Source organism: Podarcis vaucheri, assembly GCF_965113315.1.
Source record: "Podarcis vaucheri genome assembly, chromosome: 4".
Taxonomy (NCBI): domain Eukaryota; kingdom Metazoa; phylum Chordata; class Lepidosauria; order Squamata; family Lacertidae; genus Podarcis; species Podarcis vaucheri.
Genome location: NC_138762.1, coordinates 60899777 through 60918641, shown reverse-complemented (window position 1 = coordinate 60918641; position 18865 = coordinate 60899777). Strand labels below are relative to the sequence as shown.

General features: G+C 40.8%; 1 protein-coding gene and 1 long non-coding RNA gene across 5 annotated transcripts in view; one reads left to right on the top strand and one right to left on the bottom strand.

The window, feature by feature from the left end:
- MED14 (mediator complex subunit 14) overlaps positions 1–16712 on the bottom strand; it is a 36971-nt gene extending 20259 nt beyond the window's left edge. For 2 of the 4 annotated variants that reach the window (XM_082219942.1, XM_082219945.1), the window contains exons 1-11: positions 16358–16711; positions 14330–14356; positions 10192–10297; positions 8305–8478; positions 7317–7446; positions 6835–6963; positions 6389–6496; positions 3992–4124; positions 2831–2981; positions 1689–1800; positions 625–750 (exon numbers count right to left, since the gene is read on the bottom strand). In XM_082219942.1, the coding sequence (XP_082076068.1) occupies positions 625–750; positions 1689–1800; positions 2831–2981; positions 3992–4124; positions 6389–6496; positions 6835–6963; positions 7317–7446; positions 8305–8478; positions 10192–10297; positions 14330–14356; positions 16358–16536 (1375 nt within the window). In that variant the 5' untranslated portion in view covers positions 16537–16711. Of the gene's footprint in view, positions 1–624; positions 751–1688; positions 1801–2830; positions 2982–3991; positions 4125–6388; positions 6497–6834; positions 6964–7316; positions 7447–8304; positions 8479–10191; positions 10298–14329; positions 14357–16357 lie in introns of all 4 variants that reach the window. The other 2 variants (XM_082219944.1, XM_082219943.1) reach the window with 2 other exon arrangements.
- On the top strand, positions 4133–6072 carry LOC309530847. Its single transcript, XR_014218946.1, has 2 exons — positions 4133–4235; positions 5719–6072. It is a non-coding gene; the product is annotated as an uncharacterized lncRNA (long non-coding RNA).
- Positions 16713–18865: the final 2153 nt, after the last annotated feature.

Here is an 18865-nt window from a genome sequence, read left to right as displayed (position 1 = left end):
GGCCCCATTCAGGCAGTTGTGTCTCACCTTACTAAGCCAAGATACAAATAACTTTTTTGTTAATGCACATAGTCCCTTTGCAGACCTCTATAAGCCAGGACATTCCTAGTGAACCACAGTTTCCCGTTTTGTCCTAACCAGGAAACCATGATTAAAAGCTTCAGAGCAAGCCAGGATCTTGTCCCAAAGCTTGTAACCAAGTTTTGTTTTGCACCTGAAGCAGTAAACTACAGTTAATTAGGGACTTTGTGGCTTATCAAACTGTGCGATGAAGGAAGGAGCAAAAGGCTTATGCATTTCTCAGCTCATTGAATTCAGGTCACTTGTAAAATACATTCTACAAATTCACCATACTCTTTTCAGCTTCAGTTAAGCTGCTAGCCATAACTACTTCCTTTGTTGGGCAGCTTTACACATCACACTGCACTGTGCTTTAAGTAAGCTGCATGTTAATTCACTGAATACAATGCTAATCTATATTCACCTCTACTCCTGCATCCTTACCAACCAGCCAGCCAACCAGAAGATTCAATTTTCATTTTTTGCATCCAGGCCAAAAATAGAGAGTTGAATTCTATTAAGGAAGGTATTAGAAGGAAGCGCCTGAAAGTTTTATTTACATACCAATCCCATAAAGCATTAGTTGAAACATTCCAGAATGAAGGTCTACAAAAATGTGTAGACATTCGGATCGACCACATGGCTCCAGAATAGGGATGACAAGTGTGGGGAGAGCCGTTTCTATAAAAGCTAAAATTAAAGAATCAAGAATTCATAAATCAAGGTACAAAGTTTTACTTGATTAAGCAATACAGAGACTTCACAGAACTTAAAAAGCCTTCACAGCCCCATCATAAATTAAGTACTTTTGAATCAAAGCTATTTTATTCAATTAAGATTATGTTGTGCACAAAAAATGACCATTTATTTAAAGGACTTCTATTCTCGCTAACTTTGCCCTTTTACTTGGCAGCTTGTTTGGATATATAATATCCTTGTTCACTAACTTGAATGTACACTAATTAATAAATTTCAAAGATATCAATCTGTATACTAAAGCCAGCTGCATTTTTCCATATAAGGCACCATACACCCACTCCCACCAACCCCAAAATCATAATTCTGCAGCTTTGATTTTGAGATTTCAGGACCTGGGTGAGGGATGGGAAGGAGAGAGACTTTCTCACCCCCTCTTACCTATACCCACCCAACCCCCCTGAAAAGCCTTTCATGAAGGTCAGGAACCCTTCTGAACAGACAATGAGACAGGAAGAGTTTTTCAATATCAGGCACAGGCAAGTTGTGTTTAAGAAGCTAAAATGCAAGTCAAATGAAATACGACAATTTCCAAACCCCATCTTCACTGATCATTTAAGTAGAGCTTAAAAAGCGCCAAAATCAATTCCAAAGGAAAGCACTAGTTATACATATCATTACATTTGCCTCACAGAAATAAGAAAATGTTTGCCATTCATTTCTTCCTCAAGTTTTGTCACTCTCCTAGGGGGTGCTCAAGGAAATGAAGGACCAAAGGAAGCATTCAGTTCAAAGTGCATTAAATGACTTTGGTTAGGTTAGGCAGAGGAATTTCTGGTTTTGAAGAAAGTTAAAGAAAGGGCACATAAAAATGTAGAACAACATCCCCTCCCCCTCCCCCAATTCAATGTAGTTCAGATACCATCACATACAATTGTCATTCACATTATAATTCTTAAGAATGGCTTTCAGTTCCTGGAGTTTCTGATGAGCTCTTGCATGGACACTGTCTATCAGAAGCTTCTCTACTGACAGGTGGTCTATCTATATAAAGAAAGAAAGAAAAAGCAGTTATTCTGTATTTTATATGTACTCTAAAAAGGTTCACAGTTAAAAACTATGTGTTTTGAGCTGCTCAGGCAAACTTCCCATACTGGCCTTGTTTCACAAAAATCAGCATGTTGGATTTAAGAAGAACTTTAAAAAGGGTTAGACTTTAGAAAGTTCTTCTTAAATCCAGCATGTTGATTTCCATACAACAAGACCACAGGAAGGAAGTATCTCTGCAGCCTGGTTAGTGAAGCGACAATGCCTTTCCATCACAGACAACTAGAGTCCTTTTCTGAATCTCCAAACAGGAAATGAACTTTGCGATTTGGAGCCCTAGCCTGCCATCCCCCAGTTTCCAACACGATGAAGATCAAAGTAATAAGGCTCTTCAAAACTGATCAGCTATTTATAATTTACTTAACTACCCACAGGCTTACCAAACTACTGTAATCTTTACTGCAATCAGGTTTTGAAAAAAATGGGCTGAGATGGGGAAAGTGCAAAGTGGATTCACGTGCAGTCCAGCCAAGTGGCAATTTGCATGCAAACCCCTCCTCCTGCTCCTCTCTGTGATCCCCTCAGAGAACCCACAGTCTTCGCTGCTCACAGCAATGGCCCAAAGTTCATCTAACTTGCGGTTGGTGGGTTTATTGTTTATTTTTTTATGAAGAAAGGTACTCTGGCCTTTGTCTCAAGTTAGCCTTCCTGGATTCAGACAATTGATTTGTAACATATGCCTCCCACCCAACATACCTTTTGGGTTTCAGTCACTTAGGAGGTGGTGGCAAGATTGTAAAAGGAAGGTTTAAGCACTGTTTGGACTCTACAGGATGGACCCAAGTCAGAAATAGCGCTGGGGGCCAATTTTTGACAGGTGGATGGCCCACCCACCTGTCAATCACGTATCATTATGACAGCAAATGACTGGACTATAACCCAAACACAATACATTGCTTAAGAGAGATTAACTTTAAAAACAATGATCGATTAAAATTATATGCCAACTTCACCTGGCAATATTTACCTTCATAGCCCTTTCAATTAGTTTGGAATCACAGGCTGGAAGGGGAGGTTCATGGGAAATTTGCAAAGGTTTCGATACATCATTCTCATCTATCTTAATGTTGACCTTATGAAGAGATGCAGTCCCTGTTTTTCTTCCAACCACCTGTTGGCTTAATATAGAAATGTTGTGTTAGCTGATAAAGAAGCCAGAAGACTCCCTCTGTAGAATTCTGAAACACATGAATAATATTTACAGTTTCATACTATGAAACAATACCATAGAATTGTGTTGTGCCAAGAAGTTTAGCACCCTATTCCTGTATCAAGTCTCTAAAGAACCATTATCAAACTCCTCTCACAGATACACAACCATACAATTTGCCGTTTCAAATTCTTGAGAACTTTGTTTTTCATGTGGGATCCAATATAAAGCCTAACTTAAGATGCCATCTCAATCTAGACAATCATCATTGTCTACTTCTTTCTTCTGGTGCACCTGAAAATGTTCTTTGGGGAGGCTAGGCTGATGCCAACTTTGACTTCTAGCACAAGCCCGGCACCTTATTATTTTCTCATGCCTCTTAACTTTTGTTGAGACTACATTAATGCTATGTTTTATCTCTGTTTCATCCTTGTGCAATTTTTTTAAATTTAATTTGGAATACATCCTGGGAATATTTACTGGTTTGACTATGTGTTTCAGATGGATAGTGCTTGAAATACTGTGATGGCTTTCTCTATAAAGCAAAACTTGACTAAGCGAGCATGCAAAAAACAGCCTAAACGCCTTGTTTTAAGGTACCACTAAATATAAACAAGACGTTAATTTTAACTGCAAATATTTTGTATATGTGCTGCCGAAGCGAGCACTTAACTGCAAATATTTTGGCTGTAACATATGTTATGATAAGTAATAACATTATTGGACCAATAGCCTTACCAAAGGCCAGAAATTATCATCATAAATGTCTATATTCCAAAAACCAATTATGCATTATTTGTCTGACACTAATATAACCCCTCTAAACCCAAAAGATCAGCAATTACTATGCTTCAGTGAAAGGCAATTAGTATAATATGGCATCTAAATATGCTAGTACTGTATAGAAGTTTCCAAGCTTTACTTGAGATTTAATATTTCAATCAAACATTTACAGATCTCATGATTTTTGTCACTTACTTCCAGACAGAAAGAGAGAGGCATTTGCCTGCATGGTATCTCTCCACTTGCACAAGATCACCCCAGCGCTCTCGAACCAGCATTAAAGTCTGTGAATGCAAAACTTCCAACTGCAGTGACAAGCAGAAGGAGTCTAAAGAATTCAGGTTAAGAAAATGCAGTAAAATATTGGAGCAACTTTTGATAGTTCTCAACTTACACTAAACCAAAGACTTGCTGGCCTTTGTACACACACATATACATGGTAAGTCAACACTGGTCTTGATAAGCAGATTTTAAAGCAATTCTTGACAGTCACCAGGGAATGGTTTCTTGTATGGAATTTCTCTCCCTCCAAGCCACCCCCTCCCCTCTATATATAATCTAACAGGATCTACTGTAGAATATCCCAGGGTTTGGGTCTGTAGGCCACCAGCATGCTAAAGCTAAGCAGCTCTGGTTACTGCCTGGATAGTGATTACTTGGGAACTATATGTCTATCTTGGGTTCAATGACAAAATGCTGTCATTCTGTAATATGTATGTTCCATCCACACCAGGCAACTTGCATATTAAGATGAGATGCTATTATTAGAATAAATGTGTTCAATCTAGGCTTTCTTTTCCAAATTACTTACTTATTTTACCTCCCAAATATATCTAAAAAGTATTAGCACATTATTCATGTAACAGTTATATGTATGCTTTTCCAACTGTGTTTGGCACATGTGGTTTCCATAAGTTGACGTTTTCTCCCTAGCCTAGCCTTTTATGTTGCTAATAAGCGCGGGTGGCGCTGTGGGTTAAACCACAGAGCCTAAGGCTTGCTGATCAGAAGGTCCGCGGTTCAAATCCCCGCAATGGGGTGAGATCCCGTTGCTCAGTCCCTGCTCCTGCCAACCTAGCAGTTAGAAGGAACATCAAAGTGCCAGTAGAGAAATAGGTACTGCTCCAGCAGGAAGGTAAATGGCGTTCCTGTGCACTGCTCTGGTTTCGCCAGAAGCAGCTTAGTCATGCTGCCCACATGATCCAGAAGCTGTCTGCGGACAAATGCTGGCTCCCTCGGCCTATAGAGCGAGATGAACATGCAACCCCAGAATCGTCTGCAACTGGACCTAACGGTCAGGGGTACCTTTATCTTTAAGCATACAGTGATCATTACACCATACTGAGGACACCCAACGCCAACCTCCCTATCCCAGCTCAATGGCTACTCAGGTTACCAGGAACACCAAGTAATAATCTCTTGTATTTAGTACAGAATACAACCAAAATCTCAAGAGTTCAAAGGAGAAAGGATAGTGCTCACTTTTCCCTCCCACCCTACTTTCCCTGTTCCCCAGGACTAAGGAAAGAAACGGACTAATGTTTGCTTCCCTTTCCCACTATCAAGTCAAAAGGCACCACCAATGTTCTCAACATTGGCAGATAGGAGGATTCTAGCACCCAGGTGAAGAAAAAGCGTTTTGACTGGGTTTAGATCCAAAAAACACAGAATCTGCTATGTAGAAAAGGACACCAAGCAGCAAAACCAGGCAGCACAAATTGGTATGATTCCAAAGGCACTTCAAACAATCCATCCCAATGAAGGGGAAGAAATCATATTCCTAAATAAAAACTGCTTAGGAGGAAAAATCATGCAAAGTCATCTTTATCAAGGAAAGGGTTTTTAAAAATCCCTTACTAAAGAATACTTTGAAATGAAATAGGAATCCTACCAACATGTGCAGCTGTCATTGTGTTTTGTAGCTCATTTGTGGCCCTGCTCTAACTGAAGGTGTTCCAGATTCTTCTGTGTGAGGAAAAAGACGGAGAAAGAGACTAACAAGAAGTAGCAGATCAGGGCCTAAGGAACAGCTGCAACTTCATAATGTTAGCAATTTCACTCCTCTGATGCTGCAGATGAGATTGTTGTAAATTACATGCCTGTCTGGGAAGAGTCTGGGAAAGGAAGACAAGTCTTATCTCTTCCGCTGCGGGTACTATTACACTGTACTTTCGCTTTCATTTTTTTCCTGTTTTGTTCTCTCGGAGCTGGAGAGAACAGACGCCATTATGCTTTTGTCTGTACATAGTGTGTAAATAAATAGTAGATTAGCTCTACTATGTCTCACGCTTCTTGCTGTGTAGTGCCAGAAGCTTAGTGTGCATATATCATTATGATGTATGTTGCTAGAAGCGCACTGGAAGAGAAGGGAGATGCCTTTTCGAGAGCTGCGCATAACGGAGGATGTTCAGAGTTCGGGGGTTTGCAGGCACCCCCAGGGTGTTTTTCCAACACATAAGTATATCTACAATCTACTGAGTCAACTACCCAAACAATCCTTACCATCTACCTCCCTATATACCTCCCCTGCATTTCACATATCAGATTGGGAGCTAGTTCTATGGGTTCACAAAAAGTCATTGAAAAGGATACGTAGGCAGTTGTACATGTCCTGCAGAGGTTTCTCATCCGCAAAGAGCCGGGACTGGACCAACTGATGGATGAAGCTGATCTGCATACTGTGAACTAAAGCTCGACCATCTTCCATTAAAAGAAAAGAAAATGAATCTTTTGTGTTTTTTATGAATCTTTAAGATGATGTAACACTACTTAAAAGGTTTATTAAAAGCCTCAAACAATAGTGGAAAGTATAAAGTATTAATGCTTGGAAAGTGGCCTCTGATGCAGTGTTCCCTTTGAGAACACGCAGCTGGGGATACAGAGTAACATGCTGAAGAGCGGACACCATCAGCATTTAAAATGGCATGGTCGAAAACAGCTCAATTTACTTTAATAGAAGAGGTTAATGGAGTGCACCAGTTTAGGTGAGTGCCCCAAGTCATAAGCATTAGATCTGTCATAATGTCTATGGGCATTACCTCCAGTCTCTTTGTCTTCAACCAGAATTTCCAGTTTGAGAAGACGCCATGGGACATCAGGATCATCTCCCATCACTGTCAAAGTAGCCTCAAATTCACCCTCAACACGAAACTTCACACGGCCATTAGCTAGAAACAGAAACCATACATAGTACAAAACAAAGCATAAGCAAAATAAAACTCCAGTTTTTTCGTTTTAAAACAAATATGACGGGGGGGGATATGGAAAAGATTCCCTTTCCTCTAGCAATAATGACTCCTCTTTCTGGTAGTTTTGAGTTTCAGACATTCCTTTTAAGTTACTCTCAATAAATCTTTATTACACCTTTTAATTAGCTGAGGGTAATCCATCTGTCATGGATGCTTTAGCCGAGATTCCTGCATTGCGGGGGTTGGACTAGATGACCCTTGGGTCCCTTCCAACTCTAAGATTCTGTGATTCTATGAATTAAAGGAGTGAAGGGATCAGTGCAATGGCTTACCAACTGTAAGATTTGCCAGCTGTGGAGGAAGATCTGTTGTCACCAGTCGGTGGCGAAGAATCTGGTTTAACTGATGGAGCGTTGTTTGTTTCTCAACTTTTGTTATTGGATCAGGAGGAATTATTTTGTCCTGTAAAGTTACAAATGTGCATTTTTACATACTAATTTAAGTTATCCCGAATTCATGCAACCATTTTGTAAACATGAAAAAACTGCAAGGACAAACCTCACCATCCATGTTATAGATCCACAACGGCCTAGGCTCATGCAAAGGACTTACCACGGTTTCATGGATTTTTTTTCTTTCCTTTTAAAAGTTGAGTCTCACAAAATATCATCTGCTTTTATAATTGAAGGTACAAATATTGTGGCCTTCATAGTGCAACACACAAGATAGTTTGGCCTTTGTTGTTGTTAAAATAAACAGTAGTGGAAATGTGTTGAGCCACTGACAAAAGGACTAGATAGAGGGGAAAAGAAGGCTCTCATAATGGGTGTAGGGTTCTCATAATGGGTAAGTTAACACAGCAAATCAAAACCCAGAAAAGGAAACATGAAATAAACCACATCATGGAAAACTGGTGGCCCTTGCTTACTTACTTGGAACCAAGCCCTGTTTACACGGATAAGCCAAACAAATAAATAATGTCTTAAATATATCTGTTATCTGTACCAAAGAAACCTGGTAATTTTAGCCTTCAAACAGTGAGCAGTGGGGCAAGAGCCATATTTTTTAATCATGACTCTAAAAAGTTCAAAATAAAAAGTTGTTTTTTAAAAAAATACACCAGCGATTAAAAGAATCTTATTTGGTGATGATTCAGCCAACTAAGGTGTCTGAGGCCAATCAGAAGTATTTGGCATCAGTTATCTCAAACATAAGCCTTTTATCCAATGCAACAAGGCTGTGAGGAAAAAGCTCCCCCTGAAAGCAAACTGGGACAGAGGTCTAAGTCTTTTGTTGTTTTTACATTATACAGCAATTTACCCGTATACATGTTGGCAGCCGTGGATATGACCCAGTTGTCAGTACATCAATAGCATATGGAATAGCAAAGCTGGGCAGACGAGCATGGACCAAAGCATCTCTGGCTAGTGATGCTAAACGATCAGCAGTGTCCACGAACAGAATAGCTTGTTGATCAAGAAAGCTTGATATCATCTGTAATATATATATATATATATTAATATAAATTCATTTAAAATTATTTACCCACATCTAAACTCCTCCATAAAAGCCAGCTATATACCTCCTGTTCAAAATGTCAAAGTCTTTGGTGGAATAAACATTGCAGCTGATCTGTGAAATAAACTGTAATGTGAACTGCCCTGTGATCTTCAGATGAAGGGCAGTAAACAAATATAATAAATAAATAATTAAGGGTAAACTTTTCAAAAATATATTATCATACTATAGACCCTTTCAAAGACCTAAAGCTGCCAGGAGGACAAGAGCATGCCTTTAAGAGGCAATTTGGAAATTATAGCTCTGGAAGTACCCTAAAAGAAAACCAAGGGAAGAGAAGACCAAAAAGCAAAAAAGAACACATACCCAATAGATCAGCATGTGTGTGGTGCTCTTGTTATATGGCCTAAAGAACACCCTTATACATATACAGTGGTACCTCTGGTGAGTATCCTTCAGGATGCGAACGTGCCAAACCCGGAAGTATTTTTTAGGGTTTCGCCACGCGCACACGCAAAAGCGCTCTAAGTGCCACGCGCAGAAGTGCTCTACCACACTGCACGTATGCACAGAAGCAGCACCTCCAGTTGCAAATTCCTCGGGATCCGACCGGAGCTCCAGAACGCATCCTGTGTGCAACCGGAGGTGCCACTGTAGACTGATTTATCCAAGAAATACATAAAGCAGTGTCATACAGTGGGAAAGATAACAAGCCCACTGTTCAAGACAGTCAGAATGACAGGAAATGTAACACTGAGAACACCCTGACCTGTGTCCAAAGGAAACAGACTAACTACTGGCAAAATTCAGTTTACCTACATGAAGTGCTTTCTGATTACTAAGAGCCAGTGACAGCTCAGCTGGGCAAGGTGTTGGGAGAAGAAGTGGGGGCAGAGTATGAAACCAGGCAGAAGCCTAGAGAGAAGCTGAGGTCAGGAAGAAAAGTCTGACCAGGCCAAAATCTTTGCACAATATATAAACTGCTAACCTAAAACTAGAAAAGCCTAAAAAATCATGGCAGAGCTCCAAACGTCACTTAGGAGCATGTATTCACTTTAAATGACTTATTTCTCTTTATTGTTACAGTAACACATTAAAGGTACATAAAATTAAGCAAGGATCTCGGACAGGAACAATTTCTGCAAATATGATGCCACTAGTATTACATGCACCATACTGAAACATTTCCCAATAATGGGGGCATGTCAACATTTAATATAAATCTACATCATGATACAGAAATTTGTTTAGCTGTCATTTGTTATTCTACATTAGTTTGTAACTAACTGCAGAACTACATTCTGAAAACAGAAGATTTTGCTATACCAAAGATCAGGAATAAAACCATGAACAGGCTATTTTTCAGATGTTTCTAGCCCACCCAGCTGTAGGCAAGTTTTCCAAGAGACAATCATTCACTGCATCTTAAAAAAAATGAAATCATAACTTTTTTACTAAAAATATTTTTGAAATTTATGACCACTATATTTGAACATGTGGAAAGTCAGTAACTATTCTCTCAATGCTTTATTTATGGTTCCTCCTATGCTTTTATGATTTTATTGTCTAAATTATGCCAATAAAGGCTGAATGAATGAATGACCTATTTTCTCAGCTGGGTGAAATACAGAAGCCATCCCTTGCCTCTGTAAATTTCAGCTGAGAGCTAATGAATAATATCAAACTTACCGCACATTTTTCCACCTTTCCAGCATTATTTGCCCACTTTACCAAGGCTAACAATCGGACAAACAGCTGCCGTGTGCGACTTGCAAACTGCACTATTTCTATTTTTCTGTAAAGAAGCAAATTGCATTAGAAAATCTGTAGTTCAATTATTTTGAAAAAAGCAGCACATGAAAGGGGGAATCAGATATGCCAATAATTATTCCAGATGCAGAATGAGATACTAGACTAGCATTGCAATCGGATACATTAGATAGCTCTTTTTGGCCAAAAGTCTGCATTCACTCTTGGTGAACCCTCCAGGGGCTGCCTGCACACTCTTATACATACTCTCACATGCACAGAACCCCCTCTTACTTTATTCTAGTATCCCCTTTCTTGTTTTGTTTGGTTGCCAAAATTGGTGAGGTCTTGGGGGACAGAAAAACTGCTTCAGGAAGTATGTCAAGCATCCAAACAGGAGATTAGCTATTCCTGAGATACCACAATGCAAATATTCAATATCTAAGGCAAAGAAATATAGTTGTAGTAGGACAGCTGGAACAGTTGTGGGGACAGGAAATTATATGGTCGAGTTATTACCATTTCCAATTTTTTTATTGATTAATTTGATTTATTGTACTTCTATGATGGTGCTCTACGATTTTCTTCCTTTCCTTTCCTTTTTTGGGGGTGAGGGGCTTTACTTCCCCCTGCTCCCACCTCACAATGCAGCACACTGCACCTCATTAGCCAATGCTGGTATAGCTAGGGCTCCATTTTATTTATGGGGGGAGGGGGGCTCAGGGGAACAAGGGCATTTATGATTCTACCACCCCCAACATGCCCTGTTTCCCTTGCTCACTGCTGGTAGTACAGATAGACTCATGGAGCTCCCTGCAGCTGTACTGGGGGCCTCCAGCAGTGCTAAGTGCTATTCTGCTGATAGGCCTCCTTCTCTGACAGAGAAGCACGTACGACGCTTCCAAATGTCCCTCAACCAAATTTTAGCCTGCATTAGAACTGCCCCCTAAACTGTCTTAAATACTGTATTTTTTGCCCTATAGGACGCCCTTTTCCCCCTTCCAAAAATGAAGGGGAAATGTGTTTGCGTCCTATGGGGCGAATGCAGGCTTTCGCTGAAGCCTGGAGAGCAAGAAGGGTCGGTGCGCACTGACCCCTCTCGCTCTCCAGGCTTCAGGAAGCTGTCCGCAAGCCGTGGGAGAGCTGCGCGACTTCGCGCAGCTCTCCCACGGCTTGCGGAGAGCTGCCTGCACCCAGAAGCCTGGGGCGCGCTGAGTTCAGCGCCCCCCAGGCTTCAGGCTTCGCGCAGCTCTCCCACGGCTTGAGGATAGCAGCCTGTTCTGAGGACTGGGGTCGGGGGAAGCTCGGGCTTCCCCCGGCCCAAGCCCTGCGCCTGGGGGGGAAATAATTTTTTTTCTTTATTTCCCCCCCCCCCAAAAAAATAGGTGCTCCCTATGGGGCGAAAAATACGGTACATGTACAGCTGCAGTTAGTGTGAGGCCGTGATAGAAAGATTTCTATGCCCCATAGTAACAAAATGCTAATGCTCTCTTCACTGAAAAACAGGAGCAGTTAGGTGATCTGTTCCTATATGTAGGCATAAAAATGCAGGAAGCTCCAAAATGTTTTTAACTTGACCGTCTCATGTATACATGCTCAACTTCGTTGAAGGAACTCTCATAGATTATCCAACTAATTCCAAAGCAATTATCTGTTTTGCATGCGAACCAACTGGGTATTACACGCCCAGTAATAAAGCCATCATATGGGGCTAGTTATTGGCACTAGCCCCATAGTTAGTTGCATACAGATGCTACATATTACTAGTATATATTTTTTTAGTTTTAGCCCACTTATTGTTCAATATAAATGCACAACATGACACTGTAAGTTTTAAATATTAATAGTCTGCTTTCTAAGTTTTATGTCTTGTACGTGGAAAACATGACATCTAAACTGCTGGCTTTGATTTGTAGAGTTTCAGGAAAGGTCATTATTTAGTATGCAAAAAAAAGAAGAAGTAGGTTTTGGCTGCAAGAAGCATGTCAAACTCATGATTGAACTTGTGAACCTAAGAGCTCTGTTGAGACCAACGGCCTATCAGATTCAGTCTGCCATTCACAGCAACAAACCAGAGGCCAATGGGAAGCCCACAATCAGGATTACTATATAGCCATAATGACTAACAGTTATTGGTGGCCTGAACCCCCAAGAGAAACGCTTGTTTTGTCTGCCCCTCTGGACAGTTTCCTATGCAACAACCACTATTATTGCTCCTTCTCATGCATGGGGCTTACAGCAAGGCTCTTGAACCAGCTTCTCAGGAGGTCTCACAGACCACTTCAATACTGGTATCTTAGTAGAAAATAAATTATTTTTACCCTCTTCTCTATTGTCTTTTAAGTAGTTTAATTGTGTGCAGTTGCCTTCCATTTTATTGACACTGCTTTTGTAATGTTTGATCTATCTAATTTTATTGATTATAGATTGCCAAGCTTTAAAAACAACAACAACAACTGGAGGTCAATTAACTAATTTTCTCAAATAAAATAGTACATGCAGGAGATTTATGGACTCACTTGCTAGTCAGTTTTACCAGAGCACTGCTGCAAGCATTCATTTTCAATGAAGGACAGCACGCTAGTTAATTAAAACATTCCCTAAAGCAGCCGCACTAAAAAAAGCAGGAAAAACTCTTCAGAGCTGAGTTACAGTCATTGACAAGTATCAGCAGTGACAGCCTGGAGATTCTGAAGGGACAACTTTGTGTCCTGCCCCAATTTAACCCTTTACACCTTCAGGCAAATGCCAAAACACTGCTACAGGGTTTAACTGTGTGATAAATATCTATTCATTACAAAGCTCACAGTTTTAGAAGAAATCTTCAAAGAATACAAGTGAACATGGGCACAGAGAGCTGCATGACCCAATGCTGACCTAAACTTAACTATGGTTAACATGTCAGACATACAAGAGATTATGGTTTAGTCTGGCAAAGTTAGTTCTGCCCTCAGCTGATGTGTATAGTGGGACACCAGTAATACCTATTTCTTATCTTATAAGGAGAGGCTGGAGAGGTGGATTAATTTTCCTAACCATACTCTGTGCAGATATATCCTTGATATACAGTTAATACCAACCATGGTTTGCAACCCCACGGTTTCACAGCATTATTCTGAAGCAGGATCTTCATGAGGCCATAATTCCACCCATATTCAAACAAGTCTGTCTCCTATCAATTGCTAACTCTATCTGAAGTGGATAAAACCTATGGGTTCTCTATTTGAAAACCTGACTCCCAATTTGCTACCAAGCAAATGGTTCTATTATTGTATGGATCTTCCAGATATTCAATGATAAGGAAAAATGTCCACGCCACAAGCTGGGATAGCTCAGTCGGTAGAGCATGAGATTCTTAATTTCAGGGTCATGGGTTTGAGCCCCACACTGGGCAAAAGTTGGACAGGGGGTTGGACAAGATGACCCTCGTGGTTCCTTCCAACTCTACAATTCCAGTAAAAATTAATGGATGCCAATTGCAAATACATTATTGGGCAAGCTTGGCAGTTTCAAAGTTTTTACGTTTGTTTACTAAATAAAAGTAACAAAAAATAATGATGCTGCTAAATTAGATAACTTTCTATGGCATCAGAAAACTTTACAGTGCAAATTACCCTAATGTTACATGGGATTTTTTATTTTTTTAACCCACATTACACAAATGTTAATCCTTTATTGGCATAGACTTTTCCTCTGCAGTAGTGTGAAGTCTCATACGACATTTCATAATCCAGTAATCCTGATCTAGAGGAAAGCACAAACCATAGTTTTCTGATTTAAATGCAGTGGCAAATTTGGATCTGTACTACAGGGGAAATTCATCCAGTTGGAATGCTGGGCAGGGGTGGAAAATAAAACCACAAGACTCATTCTTATACCATCAAATCATGGTTGTCATTACATGTAAACCATCCCAAAATGTTTTGAATTTCAAACTAGGCACTTAATAAAACTGAAACACTATATTATTCTTTTTTAACTCAGGTAAAGTTAAAGAAAGGAAATATTTGACCCAGTGATTCAATACCTAATTTTCATTAAAATTCAGTACAAATCCTCCTCAATTGTCATTACTCACCTTTCCATATCTGTTTTTCTTGGTAATCTGTTGGGAAGGGGAGTTGGAGTGGTGAAAAAAAAGATAAAATTATTATGTTTTGACAAATACTACAAAAAAATTAAACAGGAAGCGTGAGTTAATTTCAGCTCTCTGACAATAGTTCTTGTACAATTCTCAAGTTTTTAAACAATCTTGTAACTCATTCACATTTTACATTTTGGGGTGTACATTTAAATCTTAGGCAGATACCTACAGTATGTGACTGCAAACTTCTTCACACAGATAATAAAGAAATGTCTACCATGTGTCCAAATAACTGAAAACAGATGATTATTTCCCCAAAAGTCTTTCCAACACCAGTGCAAATACAAGTGACTGACATCATAAAGAGTGAACTTGCAGTCATTCAATTTCAGATCTCCATGTCCTGTGTCTTTACTATTACTAACAGCACTGTATTATTGTGATGCTGAAACAAGCTGAGTTACAACACTGACTACTTTTTAATTCTGGGAGCATTTATCCACACCAACTTAAGGTAAATAAAAGGGTCTGTTATATTTCCACAAAAGCATTAACAGAAAAAAAGATAACAATATCCCACTTAAAGTAATTGAAATATATTTTTGTAGAGGGCCCTATATTGCTAGTGCTATGAATCACAAACGAGTTAAGGTGGAGTAAACATATTTTGAACCCATTTAGCCCCATTTAAAGTAATGCAGCTTAACTAAAATGCAAATAAGTTTGAAAAGATTTGCAGATATGACTATAGGTCTAATTTATATGTGGATGCATATGTAAAAAAAAAGGAATTGGTTTATCCTGACTTTCACAGCCAACAACCTAATTCAGCATATTCCTGAAAGAGACTAAATAAGTAGTTGATGCGAATATATTAAAGCTATTAACTTCAAGAAGGCTATTTATCTATTACTTAAAAATCTCATCCAACCAACCTTCTTTCTATTCATTACCTGGGCTGTTACTTACAAGAAATACTCCAGAGATGACACAGAGGGTCTGCTGCTTTGCCCATCATTTACAATATTTGAGATTCCAGCATTGCAGAGGGTTGGGCTAGAAGACCCTCAGGGTCCCTTCCAACTCTACAATTCTATGGTTCTATAAATAGCTTGTTGCAAAGACGTAGCCGCACTGGGAATTGATTTTAAAAGGCCACAATAAAGCAACCACAGAAGTTCCAGCTATGTGACAGGAGATTGTAATGAGGTCTCAATAGAAACTTTGTGAAAAGTATAAATACAATTTCTTTTTTAAAACCTGTTTATTACAAAGACAGCAAAGGCCTTGCTGCAATCTAGACACATAGGATGCTTCCAATGGTACCTGTCCCTCAATAGTCTACACACAAACAGCTTGCACTGGACCAAAATGGTCTGTACTGTCCAGATGACTTGCAGTGAAAGGAGGCTACCCTTCAAACTAAAATACAGCATCCAACTGGGACCACAGCACCCTTGTCACCTAGTGTGCATGCACACGAAAGTTCATACCAATAACAAACTTAGTTGGTCTCCAAGGTGCTACTGGAAGGAATTTTTTTATTCAGTATTTCCAATCAAGCAAACACAAGTTTTAGTTTAAGACTTAGCCCTTATCTTCTTGATGTTCTTATTAGGTTTGCCAGCAAACATAAACTCAACCAGGAATCAATTCCAGCTCTTTAACAAATGCACTTGTATGTATGACACTCAAGTTGTTGAACGATTGTTTCACTCTATTCACCCTTTACATTTTGGGGGTGTACATATGACTCTTAGGCATGTCACCTAAGAGTCACAGCGTGCGAAGAGAGTCTGAAGATTCTAACTGAACCAGAAGATCAGGCTTCCCCAAACCACCACCCTCCTTCTCCATCACGTAGAACAAGCCACAAAGGGGGAGGACCTCTTGGGCGAATGGGTAAGAGGCGTTCCATAAGCCAAGGTCGCCTAACACGGGTCCATCGGAGAGTGAACCGTCTCGCGGGGGGAGGCAAGGGGGCAAGGCAGGCAGGTGGGTAAGGGGGTCCCGGGCACTCACAGGTCGGCCAGAACGGTGAGCTCCGCGTAAGTGCGATGCAGCAGGAAATCGATGAGGGTGCTGAGTCGGAAGCCGGCGCTGGCCGCCGCCGCCGTTCCCGGAGGCTGCGGAGCTGGGGCCGAGGTGGGCCCTCCTCCCGCCGGGACCAGCTGGTGGCTTTCCAGTTGCACCGGCGCCATCGTTGCAGGAACCGAAACAGGCCGGCCGATGAGAGCGGGTCTTCGGCGTCCTTTCCCCGCCCGGCTCGGCTCTCCCTCGCGGGCAACCAGAAGCAGCCGCGATCACAACGCGCCTCTTCGGCCGCCGAGCGCCGCCGCTGCTGGGGCTGCCGCCACCATTGCTGGGGGCGGACACCGCACCGGAAGCAATCCCAGGACAGCGACGGACCGGAAAGAAACCTCTTCCGGTAGCCTGCACTGGATCATAGACTTCCCCCAGTCTCTGTAAGAAGTCTTTTTTAGTCACCCATTATTAGACTGACAAAAGGTTCCAAGTTTCCGGGTTCACTCTGAGCTCGATTTTAGCCTCCCAGGGAGGAAGTCAGAAAGAACCGCTCACAGGAAGCGCTGGCGGAAGCCCAAGTTTTAATGTTGCTGCGTTTGAGCAGCGGTTTGTCCATTAAGAAGCCAACGGTAGTAGCACTCATTTCAGTGAAAAGCGGCGTAGAAATACATTTCATCTTTCTAACATAGCATGACTACCAAGCCCAAGTGGGAGGTGCCTGCCGTGCCCGAAAGTTGCTTAGCAATAGCCCTGTAAGCGCAGGTCTTTATTGCAGGCTGAAGATGGACCGAGGTCGTTTTACGCTTTCCATTCAGAAATGGTATCCATCCCATGCAAAACACACTCAAGTTACAGTGTTCAATTTAATTGATTTAAATCGTCGCCTGTTTAAACAAATAATTAAACGTGCGGTTTTATTTTTATGTTGCGTCATACTGAGTTATTTTAATGTAAGCGACTTTCGCTGTTATCCTAATAGGAAAGTGAGTTATAAACATTAACTAAACCGATCTATCACCCAGCACTGCTTCACGAGTAAGCCTTGACTTGCACGGAGCTGCATTGTGCATTTAGCTGCAATTCCTTATCCACTAAATTGGGATGAAGCCCCATTGAATTTTATGGAGCTTCTGAGTAATAATGAAAATAATGACACTGCTTTATGCTTAAAACTATGGCTTCTACGACTTCATTTCCCACCCGAAATGAAACTTGAATAGCAAGAACATAAGCTCCCGTTTTTCCTATTATTATTATTATTATTATTATTACTACTACTACTATTTTACGAGACGGAAGAAATTGTAATTTTCTTTTGGCAACTCTCATTTCCTCTCCAGGGAGAAAACAGCGCCAACAGGAACCGGAACTTCCTTCTTCAGGCATCTGAATCAGGACTTTACTCTTCAATCTCGATAGTATAGGCTCTATGGAAAGCAATGGGGCGGCCTGGCGTTACCGGCCTTCGTCTGTCTGAAGCCCTCGCCAGAGAGGGAGGCGCCGCAGAGTCACAGAGGCCTAAAGCGGGCTGTGCTGCGCGAATTCCTGGCTCAAGAAGAGGTTGCGGCTCCTCCTTTTTTTCTCCTGACAGTTCTTGTACCTTCAACAGCTTTCAGAACAGGCTGAAATTCTTCATGTTGACAGGAAGAGAAGCTGCTCGGGCAAATCATGCAACAGTTAAAGACGCTTTGCCAGGGAAAAGAATCATATATACTGGTACTCTTTAGGATGCCAGGCTCCAGCTGATCACTTCCATTTTACTCCTGAGTATTTCTATCAGTTTAATGGGCTTGTTCCAGCATAAAACAAGCCATGTCATCTTGCAGTAACAACTAGACCCCTTCAAAAGCAGAAATATTTTCATAAATTAACACCTTCCATAGTATTTTTTTTATTGTGGAATGTGATTTAGAATTGCTTGTAGTGAGTTGGTGTGGTGTAATAGCAAGTGTGAAATGGAAATCTCTCATCCTCCGTGGAGTTCGGAAGTTGCCTTAGGCAGCTCATTATCCAGCCTTATCAAACGTGGTACCAGGGCAGTGGGCCAGCATAAAGCATTCCACACTGAGGCAATACCACTGAGTAGCTGCTTTCTCCTGCACCTCAGCTCAGGTGGCAGGGGGTACACAGAAAAGGGCTTCTGAAAATAACAATCGGGCAGGTTCATTTGGGAACTGGTAATCCTTCAAAAACTGGATCCAAGTACATGTTTTAAATCTTACTTTTTTCATCTGCATTATTATTATATGTATTAGATTTCTTATCCACCGTTTACTATAGGATCCCAGGATGTGTTACAATGGCAAAAGCAATACAGTTTAAAACAAAACCAACCACTAGTAAAATATTTATCATCATCATATTAATTGACAGTTTCAGATAGGTCACAAAACAACAGCCCTATTTCAGATTGGTGACAAACTCTTCACTAACAGAGAAAGGTCCCTGAGACACCTCAACAGGTGGTCACACTATGTTTGGGGTATCCAATGACACAGGTGGGCT